At 50.3% G+C, this 15,237-nt stretch overlaps 1 protein-coding gene across 1 annotated transcript in view; it reads right to left on the reverse strand.

Annotated features, from left to right (window-relative positions):
- Positions 1 to 1,687: 1,687 nt before the first annotated feature.
- The window catches only part of opa1 (OPA1 mitochondrial dynamin like GTPase), an 85,145-nt gene continuing 71,595 nt past the window's right edge, over positions 1,688 to 15,237 (reverse strand). Inside the window, exons 30-31 of the mRNA XM_056276129.1 lie at positions 4,646 to 4,719; positions 1,688 to 1,833 (exon numbers count right to left, since the gene is read on the reverse strand). Coding sequence (XP_056132104.1) covers positions 4,655 to 4,719 — 65 coding nt within the window. The 3' untranslated portion in view covers positions 1,688 to 1,833; positions 4,646 to 4,654. The remainder of the gene's footprint in view (positions 1,834 to 4,645; positions 4,720 to 15,237) is intronic.

Below are 15,237 nucleotides of genomic sequence, written 5' to 3' on the forward strand. Positions count from 1 at the left end.
AGAACAGGGTAACGGCTGTACGGCTGATCAGCTAGGGACCTTCATACGTGAGCCAGGAAAGGAGAGTGGATGGCCAGACGGAGGAGGGAAAGAGGAGCGAGGGGCAGAGGAGGATGACGGAGAGGAGGAAGAGGAGGAAGAGGAGGAAGAGGTGAGACGGATCAGGAACTGGACAGTGGCTCCGAAGGGTTCAGCTAAGTTTACTACGCGCCGCCCGCACAGTGGAACAAGTTCTGATATCTCAACCCTCTCTAAAGCGCTTTAACTGTATTACTATTCTGCATGAGGCGGGGGAGGGGGAGGGGGAGGGTGAGGGGGGTCAGAGGTCAGAGACGTATCAGCGTTACAACGGCAACCACGTGGTCAGGCCGACCGCACCAGATCGACCTCCCGCCCACGCCCCTGTGTGACTGGCCAACCAGCAACAAGACGGACAGGCGTTCGACCCACAGGAAGTAAGCCGAGGTCCAACGCCAGAGACAACAGACGAAGTATTTAAATACAGCAGATGACCCCCACCCACCCCACCCCACCCCCACCCACCCCACCCCCACCCACACACACAGCAGGCAGCTTATCTGTCAGATCCACCTCAACAAATGAGTTTAGGAGTCAGTACACAGGTTTGATTCCTCGCCCTACGGGACACAACACTGATAGGAATGTGGGGGATACAGGCTGATGGGTGTTTTAGGGTGGGGGTCATTTAAGGGGTACAGGGCCGGAGATAAACCACCTTCCTGTGGGTACGTGGAGCGTGTGCACACAGCTGCTGGTGGGCTGGCTGAGCTGCTTCACGTCCTCGGTGATGCTGAATGGGAGGAAGAGGAGTGAGCAGAGGAAGATGAGGCCCGGCTGATGGAGAAGGTGACCAGAGGACGATCCGGACGAAGATCCCGACGAAGATCCCGACGAAGATCCCGACGAAGATCCGGACGAAGATCCGGATGAAGCAGGTAGGGAAATTAAAGTTTGAACCGCCGAAAGACCATGACGGTACTGTTTTGATGTCCACACTGTGTGAGTCAGCGAACACACACACACACACACACACACACACACACACACACACACACACACACACACACACACACACAGGAAGAGGGGAGATAAACCTGTACAACAACAAATGCATACACGATTCCCACTACTAGGTGGAGCAGGTGGAGCAAGTGGAGCAGGTCTCCTGCTCCTTGGCATCTGCTGCTGTTTGGACCCCGGCAGCAGATGCTGAAGAACAGGTGGAGCAGGTGGAGCAAGTGGAGCAGCTCTCCTGCTCCTTGGCATCTGCTGCTGTTTGGACCCCGGCAGCAGATGCTGAGGAGCAGGTGGAGCAGGTGGAGCAGGTGGAGCAGCTCTCCTGCTCCTCGGCATCTGCTGATGTTTGCACTCCGGCAGCAGCGGGTGGGAGCGGAGCTCTGCCGGGTTTGGACGCTAGCAGAACAGTGGTGTGGGTAATGCCGGGGAGCCTCTTCTCTCTACAGCAACTGTGATGGGCTGGTCCTCTCAATCCAACAACACACACACACACACACACACACACACACACACACACACACACACACACACCAAGTCTACAATAAAAAAGAAAGAACTGAAATCCTGTCTATTGTCTTTTTGTTGTATCTCCAGTCTGTTTTCCGGTCCTTCTTTCCATCAGTGTGTGTGTGTGTGTGTGTGTGTGTGTGTGTGTCTGTTGTGTGTGTGCACACTGAGTGGTGGGCATTAGAATCTGATGGGGGAGCAGGGTGGAGGCCGCCATATACAAAGTGGTCTGAATTGGTTGTCTTTGTTCAGTGCGTTGCTTCGCTGTCGTCTGCAGGTTTGGTGACCCTGAGGAGAAAAGAGAAGAGACACGTCACATCCACTTACCCACCACATCCACTTACCCACCACATCCACTTACACCTCACATCCACTTACACCTGACATCCACTTACACCTGACATCCACTTACACCTGACATCCACTTACACCTCACATCCACTTACACACCACATCCACTTACACCTCACATCCACTTACACACCACATCCACTTACACCTCACTTACACACCACATCCACTTACACCTCACATCCACTTACACCTCACATCCACTTACACCTCACATCCACTTACACACCACATCCACTTACACCTCACATCCACTTACACCTCACTTACACACCACATCCACTTACACACCACATTCACTTACACACCACATCCACTTACACCTCACATCCACTTACACCTCACTTACACACCACATCCACTTACACCTCACATCCACTTACACCTCACTTACACCTCACATCCACTTACCCACCACATCCACTTACCCACCACATCCACTTACACCTCACATCCACTTACACCTGACATCCACTTACACCTGACATCCACTTACACCTGACATCCACTTACACCTCACATCCACTTACACACCACATCCACTTACACCTCACATCCACTTACACACCACATCCACTTACACCTCACTTACACACCACATCCACTTACACCTCACATCCACTTACACCTCACATCCACTTACACCTCACATCCACTTACACACCACATCCACTTACACCTCACATCCACTTACACCTCACTTACACACCACATCCACTTACACACCACATTCACTTACACACCACATCCACTTACACCTCACATCCACTTACACCTCACTTACACACCACATCCACTTACACAGCACTTACACACCACATCCACTTACACCTCACATCCACTTACACACCACATCCACTTACACCTCACATCCACTTACACACCACATCCACTTACACCTCACATCCACTTACACCTCACATCCACTTACACACCACATCCACTTACACCTCACTTACACACCACATCCACTTACACACCACATTCACTTACACCTCACATCCACTTACACACCACATCCACTTACACACCACATCCACTTACACACCACATCCACTTACACAGCACTTACACACCACACCCAATTACACCTCACATCCACTTACACACCACATCCACTTACACCTCACATCCACTTACACCTCACATCCACTTACACACCACATCCACTTACACCTCACTTACACACCACATCCACTTACACACCACATCCACCTCACATCCACTTACACAGCACTTACACACCACACCCAATTACACCTCACATCCACTTACACACCACATCCACTTACACCTCACATCCACTTACACCTCACATCCACTTACACCTCACTTACACACCACATCCACTTACACACCACATTAACTTACACCTCACATCCACTTACACACCACATTCACTTACACACCACATCCACTTAAACCTCACATCCACTTACACAGCACTTACACACCACATCCAATTACACCTCACATCCACTTACACACCACATCCACTTACACCTCACTTACACCTCACATCCACTTACACACCACATCCACTTACACCTCACTTACACCTCACATCCACTTACACACCACATCCACTTACACCTCACGTACACACCACATCCACTTACACACCACATCCACTTACACCTCACATCCACTTACACCTCACTTACACCTCGCATCCACTTACACACCACATCCACTTACACCTCACATCCACTTACACCTCACTTACACACCACATCCACTTACACCTCACATCCACTTACACACATCCACTTACACCTCACATCCACTTACACCTCACTTACACCTCACATCCACTTACACACCACATCCACTTACACCTCACATCCACTTACACCTCACTTACACACCACATCCACTTACACACCACATCCACTTACACCTCACTTACACTCAAATCCACTTACACCTCACTTACACACCATATCCACTTACACCTCACATCCACTTACACCTCACTTACACTCACATCCACTTACACCTCACTTACACTCACATCCACTTACACCTTACACTTACACATAACACTTCTTTTTTGGGGGGGGGGATTTCCCCCCTTTTTCTCTCCAATTGTACCTGGCCAATTACTCCATTCTTCCAAGCCGTCCCGGTCTCTGCTCCACCCCCTCTGCTGCTCCAGGAGGGCTGCAGACTACCACATGCCTCCTCCCATACATGTGGAGTCACCAGCCGCTTCCTTTCACCTGACGGTGAGGAGTTTCACCAGGGGGACGTAGCGCGTGGGAGGATCACGTTATTCCCTCCAGTCCCCCTCCCCCCTGAACAGGTGCCCCGACCGACCAGAGGAGGCGCTAGTGCAGCAACAAGGGCACAGACCCACATCCGGCTTCCCACCCGCAGACACGGCCAATTGTGTCTGTAGGGACGCTCGGCCAAGCCGGACGTAACATGGGGATTCAAACCGGCGATCCCCCGGGTCGGTAGGCCACAGAACAGACCGCTACACCACCCGGACGCACCACAAAGTCTCTTTTAAGGAAGCAGCAGGAGTTCTTTAGTAAATTCCTTAAAGGTGATTTGACTGGGCCAGAAGACCGGGACTCAAACCCGGAGACTCCAGAGACAACCACTAAAACCAGTTTGCCGCCCTGTTTAGACCCGGTCCCCTCAAATACCAACATGAAGGACACGGTGAACCGGACTGGCTCCTGTTCAGGGTTCTGCTCGGATCAGTGGTTGGCTGAAGCCATAGTTGTACAGAAACACATACCTGCTTCTCCTATTTCTCCTTGTGGAGAGCTTCTATGAAGGCTTCAAGTTTCTCCTGGATCTCCCGCACTTTCTCTGCAGACACACAAAGGAGGAGGGTTAGCAACACTACTGAGAAACACACAAACATCACACAACACAAATACCAGCAGCTGTAACATGTCGTTTACTTTTCATAACCTCTCACGAGCATGTGGATTCTTCACACACACACACACACACACACACACACACACACACACACACACACACACACACACATCAAAGATGCTGCCGCTCCTCCCACCACCACCGTCACATCACGCTACGTCCCCGGCGGGCACATGACAAGGAGATGGAGAGCTCCGGTGAAGAAGAGGAGGACAAAAACAAACGCTCCCTTCTTCTCCTCGTCAGGCTTCTGTTGTCTGCCGTCCAGCTCAGAAACCCCACACAACATGTAGCGTCACACGAGGCCCGCCTGCAGGCGTCTTAATCGCTGATCAAACATCGGGAGCTCGAGGAGCGGCGCGGAGAAAAGGGGGGGGGGGGTCGGTTGGAGGGGCTGTTGCGGTGGGCGGTGCCAGCCGAGTCTGGCCCGGCCGCCCGGCTAATCTGTCTGGCTCGCCACCAAGCACAAACTCAAACAGCAGCAGCTCTGAGCGACGAGCCAGCGCCGCTCTGGCCCCCGCCACCACGGGACCACGTGAGATGAGGAAAAGCTGCCGCCGGCGGGGCTCCTCCGGGCAGCGGGGCTCCTCCGGGCAGCGGGGCTCCTCCGGGCAGCGGGGCTCCTCCGGGCAGCGGGGCTCCTCCGGGCAGGGTGACGTAGGCAGCCGCGTTATTCCCAGGTGGGAGGAGTTGTGTGTCAGCCGTCGTCCGAGTGTGCACGTTTCAGGTCAGCGCGAAGGTGAAGAGCCGTGTGTGTGTGTTTCGGAGGGAAACCGAACCTCAGGGTGGGGGCGGGGGGGTGGGGGCTTTGAAGGAAAAACTGCTTCAGCGGTATCTCCTTCCTGATGAATGACAGGCACACAGTAGGCTTTCAGGCCGCACACGCACACACACACACACACACACACACACACACACACACACACACACACACACACACACACACACGATATACTGCGTGGGCAGGTGTTGGTAAAATTCTAGCCTTTGGTATCCTGAAGCACATTAAGGCAGAATGGGCGGGAGTGGGGCTGACACACCACCACAGCAGATGTGGGGCTGAAACCTTACCCTGATCCCCCACACACACACACACACACACACACACACACACACACACACACACACACACACACACACACACACACACACACACTCTGACACCGCGGAGCAACCCTCACAAAAAACTGACAGGAGTTGAGTCGTGTGGGCAGGACAACACCAGATCCAGCCAATCAGAGCCAGCGTGTGTGTGTGTGTGTGTGTGTGTGTGGGGGGGGGGGGGGCTGGTAGGGGAAAGCCCCTGGATCGGGCTTCAAAGCCAACAGGTGTAATGTGGTTCCAGATGAAGGCAGGCTACTGTACACAACCTCACCAGTAAGACAGACGACCACTACACAGGTGAAGACAAAACACATGGCCACCCCCCGCTCTGTGTGTGTGTGTCTGTGTGTGTGTGTGTGTGTCGCGGTTTGGATATACTAGTTTTCAAGCTCTATGCGTTTGTATGTTTGCGGGTCTTTGCAAGTCTGGACTGTGTATATGTGTTTAGTGTGTGTTTGTGTGTGTAAGTGTGTGTGTTTGTGTAGCAGTTTGGATATACTAGTTTTCAAGATCTGTATCATCAGAATCAGAATTCTTTATTTGTTTGTTTGTTTGCGGGTCTTTGCATGTCTGGAGTGTGTGTGTGTGTGTGTGTGTGTGTGTGTGTGGGCGCACGTGTCCCGGTAGTGTTGCACGGTAAACCAGTAATAATAATAATAATAATAATGATGATAATACTAATAAGTATTGATTTATATAGCACTTTTCAAAACCAAGTTTCAAAGTACTTTACAAGACAAAAAAAGGAAATGCACATGAGGAAAATAAAACAATGTATAATTAAAATGATTAATAATTAGTAATAAAATAAAAACGGGATAAACAAGTAATAAATTCACACCACAAATCCCAAAGAAGCACCGCAGTACTAGAGGTTTGAAAGCCACGATACTTATTATTATGCTAATGGCTATTTGACGTGGCTAACAGGACACTGTCTCTTTAAGCACAGCGGCGACGTCACGCCGCTGTGAGTGACGTAGCAGGAAGCAACCCCGACGGAGTTTGTAATGTGAGCCGTCGAGACAATACAGGCAGATGTGACCAGTGTCAACTTAATTAATGAACTTAATTAATCTGTAGCCAGCAGTTTACCTCTGGCCAGAGCTGCTGATGTTAGACTAAAAAATAAATAAATAAAAAGATGTGACTAGTGTGGGCAGGAAGAAACAACACACATATTAGAAGAAATACCATATATTGTTATATTGTCATATGAGGCAACAAGAAGAAACAACACACATATTAGAAGAAATACCATATATTGTTATATTGTCATATGAGGCAACAAGAAGAAACAACACACATATTAGAAGAAATACCATATATTGTTATATTGTCATATGAGGCAACAAGAAGAAACAACAGAGCATTTTATATTGTTACATTGTTACGTTGTTACATTGTTATGTTGTTACATTGTTATATTGTTACGTTGTTAGATTGTTATGTTGTTACATTGTTACATTGTTATATTGTTATGTTGTTACATTGTTATATTTTTACGTTGTTACATTGCTATATTGTTATGTTGTTACATTGTTATGTTGTTATATTGTCAGAAATATGAGGCAGAAAGAAGGCGTCTAACTCAAAATCTCAGGAAAATAAAAGTAAAATTTCATTTGGTAGATATTCTACAGAAGAATTCAACTGAGTGTTATAAAATCTTGTTTCAGTTTCTCAGAGTAACTAATTCAATTAAGAAGATTTGACAATTTTTGTTTGTTTGGGTTTTTTTGGGGGGTGGCTGGCGTAAATAATAGACATTCGGATCCACACTCCATACTAGCTGGTGGCGGTAATGCACCAATTCGTTGTTTGCTAACCGCCAATAAACTTGACGATGAAAAAGAAGTAGAAGAAGAAGAAGACGAAGCAGCAGAAGAAGACGCAGAACAAGAAGAAGAAGACGAAGCGGCAGACGAAGAAGAAGAAGAAGCGGGAGCGATGGTGGCAGCAGCCAGTCAAGAGGACCACTTTCCCACTTGTTCAGAGACTACACTTGAGGAGATGGCAGCAGCTTCAGCAGCAGCTGAACTCGTTGACAAAGAGGGGACCCAAGTGGAATATGGAGACATTTCAGTTTTCAAGTGGACGAAGAAGACGAGGCCTTAAACGCAGCAGCACTGCTGTCTCGCAAAGGGATGTGCCTCGTGAAACATGGTCAAACATGTCGGTCAAACATCCCGACCTGTCCAAGGAATTCAAACACTGACAGGTGATGGGTGACTAGCTCACTCCCCTGTTGTGTCCATGAAAGAAATAATAATAATAATAGTAATAATAGTAGAACATCAGATCTACTCCATCAATAAAGAAGCTGCACAACTCAAGAAAGAGCTTGATGTCCCAGAAACCCCACCATCAGAAAATGAAGCAACTACCATCTACGTATGCCAAACGAGTGAAGCAGAAGGCAAAACAGCATGGGCAGCGGCAACTGCAAAAAACCTGGGAGGACAAAGCAATGCACGGGAAGGACCCACAAAGAAAGAACGATGCGGACGTGGACCAACAGAAGACAAACCAGTGGCTGAGGAGCACCGGGCTGAAAGCAGAGACGGGGGGCCTGATAATCGCTGCACAAGACCAGAGCCTGGCAACCAGATCCTGTCACCATCACACCATCAAAGATGGAACAGACCCAAAATGCAGAATCTGTGGAGTGTACGAAGAAACCATCGACCACATCGTCGTCTCAGGCTGCCCGGAACTGGCAAAGACCGAGTACATGTACAGGCACAACAAGGCAGCAGCATACCTGCACTGGAAGACCTGCAGGAGTCACAAGATCAAGACCACTGAGAAGTGGTACGAACACCAGCCAGACACGGTCACTGAGGACAATGATGTCACCATCCTCTGGGACACGCCCATCCACACTGACAGAGAGATGAGAGCCAACAAGCCCGACATCGTTACCAAGGACAGGAAGCAAAAGAGGTGCATGCTCATCGACATGGCAACACCATCCGAAACAAACTCCTCAGAGAAAGTCCCAGAGAAGCTGACCAAGTACAAAGACCTGGAGACTGAAACCAACAGGATAAGGGGAATGAAGACTGGAACAACACCAGTGGTCATCGGAGCTCTAGGACTCATGAAGAAGGAACTGGAAAAGTTCAGCAACCGTATCCCAGGAAACATCAACATCCATGCAGTCCAGGAGATCTCCCTACTCGGAACAGCCCACATATTACGATGAGTACTGTCAATCAAGTGACGTCTGCCCTGTAGTGCCTCAGATCCATAGTTTGGACCCGGCTCCACAGGATGTAAAACAGATGAAGACAGACGCAGACGTGGACAAAGACACTGCGAGGACGGTACTGGGTGAGGCTGCCACAAACATGAATTCGCCCCGCCATCTTCCCACACCAGAAGCTTCCGGTGGTGAAAGCTTTGACGACTGGGTAAGACTGGTATCGGTATTGAAACAAACACTTTGGTACCGTGACAACACCAGTGTGTGGATGCAGGTGTGTCACTGAAGCGCCGTCAGATTGAATCCACATCGTACACGTGAGGTTTGATCACTTGGCTCACGCTGACTCATTAAAAGCTTACTTTTCAGTGCTGCCTGTGTGGTTCCTGGTAGCAGGGGTGACTACCGGCAGGCTTTCCCCCCGACGGACAGACTTAATGACATGAAAATGAGGGCGAAGCAGCTTTCAGGAGTCCAGGAGGCCTTGGGCGGATATGAAAGACAGCTTCTCAGAAAGACAATATTGTGTGGACAGAAACTGTGAGAAACAGATATTTATTTCTGCCTGCACCATCTGTTTGTTTCCAAGAGACAGCAGTCAGACCGAAGAAAAGACACAAGGCCTCCTCTTCCTCTCCTCCTCCCCGACAAATGCAACAAAGAAGAAAAAGCAGTGGACAGAGTCTCCATCGCCCGGTCCTTTACAGGACGGCGGGAGAATGGATCTAAACCCCTTTTAAAACCTGTTTACCCAAGAGATGAGCCCCGAGACACCGCCATTCAGCCACCCAGCCCTTTATCTGGCCATGAATATTCCCATAATCCCCTGGCCCCGATCCCAGAGGCCCCCTCTCTAGGGTGAGGGGCTCTCACTGTTCAAAGATAGATACAGACAGATAGAGAGATAGAGAGATACAGACAGATAGATAAAGATACAGACAGATAGATAGAGAGATACAGATAGATAGATAGATAGATAGATAGATAGATAGAGAGAGAGAGAGAGAGAGATAGAGAGATAGATAGATAGATACAGATAGATAGATAGATAGATAGATAGATAGATAGATAGATAGATAGATAGATAGAGAGATAGAGAGATAGACAGACAGACAGACAGACAGACAGACAGACAGACAGACAGACAGACAGACAGATAGATAGATAGATAGATAGATAGATAGATAGATAGATAGATAGATAGATAGATAGATAGATAGATAGATAGATAGATAGATAGATAGAAGGGGGAAGGAGTCTAAGCTTGGGAAACCCTTTAAGTGATGTGTAATTGGTCTGAAAACCATATGACTCAACTGGGCGAGCTACAACCACAAAGAATGGAGAGAGAGACAGAGAGAGAGAGACAGAGAGAGAGAGAGAGAGAGAGAGAGAGAGAGAGAGAGAGAGAGAGAGAGAGAGAGAGAGAGAGAGAGAGACGGAGTTAATGGTCTTCATATGGAGGACAGGAAGTAAATGGGGAGAGGGGGGCCGTTATGAGAAAGTGGTGATTGAAAGATTTCAGCAGCCCGTCCTAGACGCCAAGGTCACGCCCCCTTTTGCACAGCACTCCCAAATCTCCAGACAACAGGACAGGAAGTTCACAGCCTGGTCACGAAAGAGAGGGAGGGCGGGAGGGAGGGAGCGGGAGAGAGCGAGAGCGAGCGTGCGGTCCCTTCCCGACCTGTGATTTAGATAGGGTTTTAATCTAGTCATGATCAAGGTCACGGTGGAAGTGGGGACACGGAGCGTCTTTGCAGAGCAATCTCTTAATGTAGCAAACAGAGCAGATCTGTCCTCGGCCACGCCACATGATTGGTCACTAAATCTGCGTTATCACGCCATAAACAGCTGGGAGGTGGGGGAGGGGGGGGGTTCGGCGGCCCGCGTCGTGAATCAGCGCCAGGCCTCTTATCTAGAAAACAGATGCCTGGGATATAGCGGGCCAACCCGGGGAGAGAGGCTGAGGTCTGCACAGGCCGACGAACGCCAGGGTCACTCTCGGGGCAGACACGGCGGAAACCGTGATGGCCGGCGAGCAGCGGATCAGTTAATGGATGAATGCTGCCGCCGCCGCCAGACGTCTGCAACGTGAACCCAGTTAGCGGCGATTGCTAAAAGCGGGTCGGCTGGAAATGTGATTTACGGAGTGTAGCTGGTTCTCCCGGGCTCAGACGTTCACCTCAGCTGGTGCACTCGGGACATGTTCTGATCTAAAACGCTCACACGGAACACGACTTCTTCACCGACGGTGGGAAATAAAGGGCCGGCGCCCTCCTCGGGAAGGTGTCATCATCTTTTTCTGCCGGTATAACGTTACGGTGAGGCTACTCTCGAGTCCTCCTGTAAATCTGCAGCGCTGCGGTCGGAGCGCGGGGTTGTACATCACTCTGGGAGTCGGAGGCGAGGCGGTGATCAATCCTGAGCAGCCTCATGAGCCCGCGGATGAAGAGCTGACAGCAGGGTTTAGACCAGATCCTGTCAGCAGGGTTTAGACCAGATCCTGTCAGGAGGGTTTAGACCAGATCCTGTCAGGGTCCCTCCGAGAAGCTCAGACACAGGTGTGTGTGAGGACCACGTCAACTGCTGCTGACCTCTGGAGTGAGAGCCAACACACACACACACACAGACACACACACAGACACACACACAGACACACACACACACACACACACACACACACACACACACACACTCACTCACTCACTCACTCACTCCCATGAGTCACACTACCGGGCTGGTGTGAGGACATGATGCTGCCACAACACTGCAGACATGAGACAAACCAAACCCCAGTTTACATCCAACGCAGAGAGGACGTGTATGGTTTAACCATTACCTCATCATTATCACAGCTCTCTCTGTGTGTGTGTGTGTGTGTGTGTGTGTGTGTGTGTGTGTGTGTGTGTGTGTGTGTGTGTGTGTGTGTGTGTGTGTGTGTGTTGACTGTGTGACTGACAGCAGCTCTGTGAAACGGGTCCCTGGGGGCCACACTGTTGGAGAGAAGACGGACTGAAGCCTCGCTGATGTTCTCTTCCTGTCACACACCTCCTTGTCTTTTTCATTTTCCCACGCTCCCTCTCTCCCTCTCGGAGGGGGGTGAGAGGGGTGAGGGGGGATGAGGGACGGCTTCGCATTTTTCGCAACAGTTTGTTTTTCCTCGTCGCCTCGCCCTTCATCGCCTCTGATTTGTTGTGTTTGGGAAACAGAGGTCTCTCTCTCCTCATGTGATGCAGGATGATTTTAGTAAGCAGTGCTGTTCACCACACATCTTCTACACACTGGGACCTGATGTTCACCACACATCTTCTACACACTGGGACCTGATGTTCACCACACATCTTCTACACACTGGGACCTGATGTTCACCACACATCTTCTACACACTGGGACCTGATGTTCACCACACATCTTCTACACACTGGGACCTGATGTTCACCACACATCTTCTACACACTGGGACCTGATGTTCACCACACATGTTCTGCACACTGGGACCTGATGTTCACCACACATCTTCTACACACTGGGACCTGATGTTCACCACACATCTTCTACACACTGGGACCTGATGTTCACCACACATCTTCTGCACACTGGGACCTGATGTTCACCACACATCTTCTACACACTGGGACCTGATGTTCACCACACATCTTCTACACACTGGGACCTGATGTTCACCACACATCTTCTGCACACTGGGACCTGATGTTCACCACACATCTTCTGCACACTGGGACCTGATGTTCACCACACATCATCTACACACTGGGACCTGATGTTCACCATACATCTTCTACACACTGGGACCTGATGTTCACCACACATCATCTACACACTGGGACCTGGTGTTCACCACACATCTTCTACACACTGGGACCTGATGTTCACCACACATCTTCTGCACACTGGGACCTGATGTTCACCACACATGTTCTGCACACTGAGACCTGATGTTCACCACACATCTTCTACACACTGGGACCTGATGTTCACCACACATCTTCTGCACACTGGGACCTGATGTTCACCACACATCTTCTGCACACTGAGACCTGATGTTCACCACACATCTTCTACACACTGGGACCTGATGTTCACCACACATGTTCTGCACACTGAGACCTGATGTTCACCACACATCTTCTACACACTGGGACCTGATGTTCACCACACATCTTCTGCACACTGGGACCTGATGTTCACCACACATCTTCTGCACACTGAGACCTGATGTTCACCACACATCATCTACACACTGGGACCTGATGTTCACCACACATGTTCTGCACACTGAGACCTGATGTTCACCACACATCTTCTACACACTGGGACCTGATGTTCACCACACATCTTCTGCACACTGGGACCTGATGTTCACCACACATGTTCTGCACACTGAGACCTGATGTTCACCACACATCTTCTACACACTGGGACCTGATGTTCACCACACATCATCTGCACACTGGGAACTGATGTTCACCACACATCTTCTGCACACTGGGACCTGATGTTCACCACACATCTTCTGCACACTGGGACCTGATGTTCACCACACATGTTCTGCACACTGGGACCTGATGTTCACCACACATGTTCTGCACACTGGGACTTGAAGGGGTCAAACTACCCCAACAGGACAGAGGCCTGAAGATGTGTGAAGAGCAGACTGCTTCTTAAAGGGACATTTCAACACTCATAATGTACACTTCTAGAAAGTACCAATAGTCTTCATCATCCATCCATCCATCCATAATCCAAACCGCTTATCCTGCTCTCAGGGTCGCAGAGATGCTGGAGCCTATCCCAGCAGTCATTGGGCAGCAGGTGGGGACACACCCTGGGCAGGCCACCAGGCCATCACAGGGCCCCCCCACACACACATACACACATCGGTGGTATTTATCCCCCCCCATTTTTTCTCCCCAAATGTACTTGGCCAATTACCCCACTCTTCAGAGCCATCCCGGTCGCTGCTTCATCCCCTCTGCTGATCCGGGGAGGGCTGCAAACTACCATATGCCTCCTCTGATACATGTGGAGTCCCCAGCCGCTTCTTTTCACCTGACAGTGACCAAAAGGGTGAGCTCGCGGATACAAGCAATTGAAATGAATTTCCTCTGGGCTGAGCCCAGACAGGGTGTCTGGGCCTTAGAGATAGGGTGAGGAGCTTGGACATCCAGAGGGAGCTTGGAGTAGAGCCGCTGCTCCTTCGCATCAAAAGGAGCCAGTTGAGGTGGTTCGGGTATCTGATCAGGATGCCTCCTTGGCACCTTCCTTTGGAGGTTTTCCGGGCACGTCCAACTGGGAGGAGACCCCGGGGTAGACCCAGACTCGCTGGAGGGAGTACATGTCCAATCTGGTCTGGGAACGCCTTGGGAGCCTCCAGGAAGAGCTGGAGGGTGTTGTTAAGAAGAGGGGCGTCTGGAGTGCCCTACTTAGCTTGCTGCCACCGCGAACCGACCCCGGAGAAGCGGCTGGAGATGAGATGAGATGAGATGAGATGAGATGAGATGAGATGACATGAGATGAGATGAGATGAGATGATGAGTGAGGAGTTTCACCAGGGGGATGTAGCGCGCGGGAGGATCACGCTATTCCTCCCAGTTCCCCCTCCCCCCTGAACAGGTGCCCCGACCGACCACAGGAGAAGCTAGTGCAGCGACCAGGAAACATACCCACATCCGGCTTCCCACCTGCAGGCATGGCCAATTGTGTCTGTAGGGAAGTCCGACTAAGCTGGAGGTAACGTGGGGATTTTAACCGGAGATGCCCGTGTTGGTAGGCAATGGACTAGACCACTTGGCTACCCGGACGCCCAGTGGTATTATGTGCCATGGAGGCCTCTGTGTATGCAGGTTTTCTTTCCAACCAAACACTACACTAGAATTTCTATTCTAATTACTGACTTTTCTGGGTTTTTCATGACTGTATGAACCTTGTAAAAACATAAATGTGAATAACAATAAATGCTTCCGGTGTGGGAAGATGGCAGAGCAAACGTTTGCGGTGGCCTCACCCAGTGCCGTCCATGCAGTGTCTTTGTCCGTGTCTGGGTTTGTGTCTTCATCTGATGGTTGGGGGAGCTGACGCTGGATCAGCTGGGGGAGCTTTGTCTGCTGCGT

This window comes from Lampris incognitus, chromosome 3 (assembly GCF_029633865.1).
Source record: "Lampris incognitus isolate fLamInc1 chromosome 3, fLamInc1.hap2, whole genome shotgun sequence".
NCBI classification, from domain to species: domain Eukaryota; kingdom Metazoa; phylum Chordata; class Actinopteri; order Lampriformes; family Lampridae; genus Lampris; species Lampris incognitus.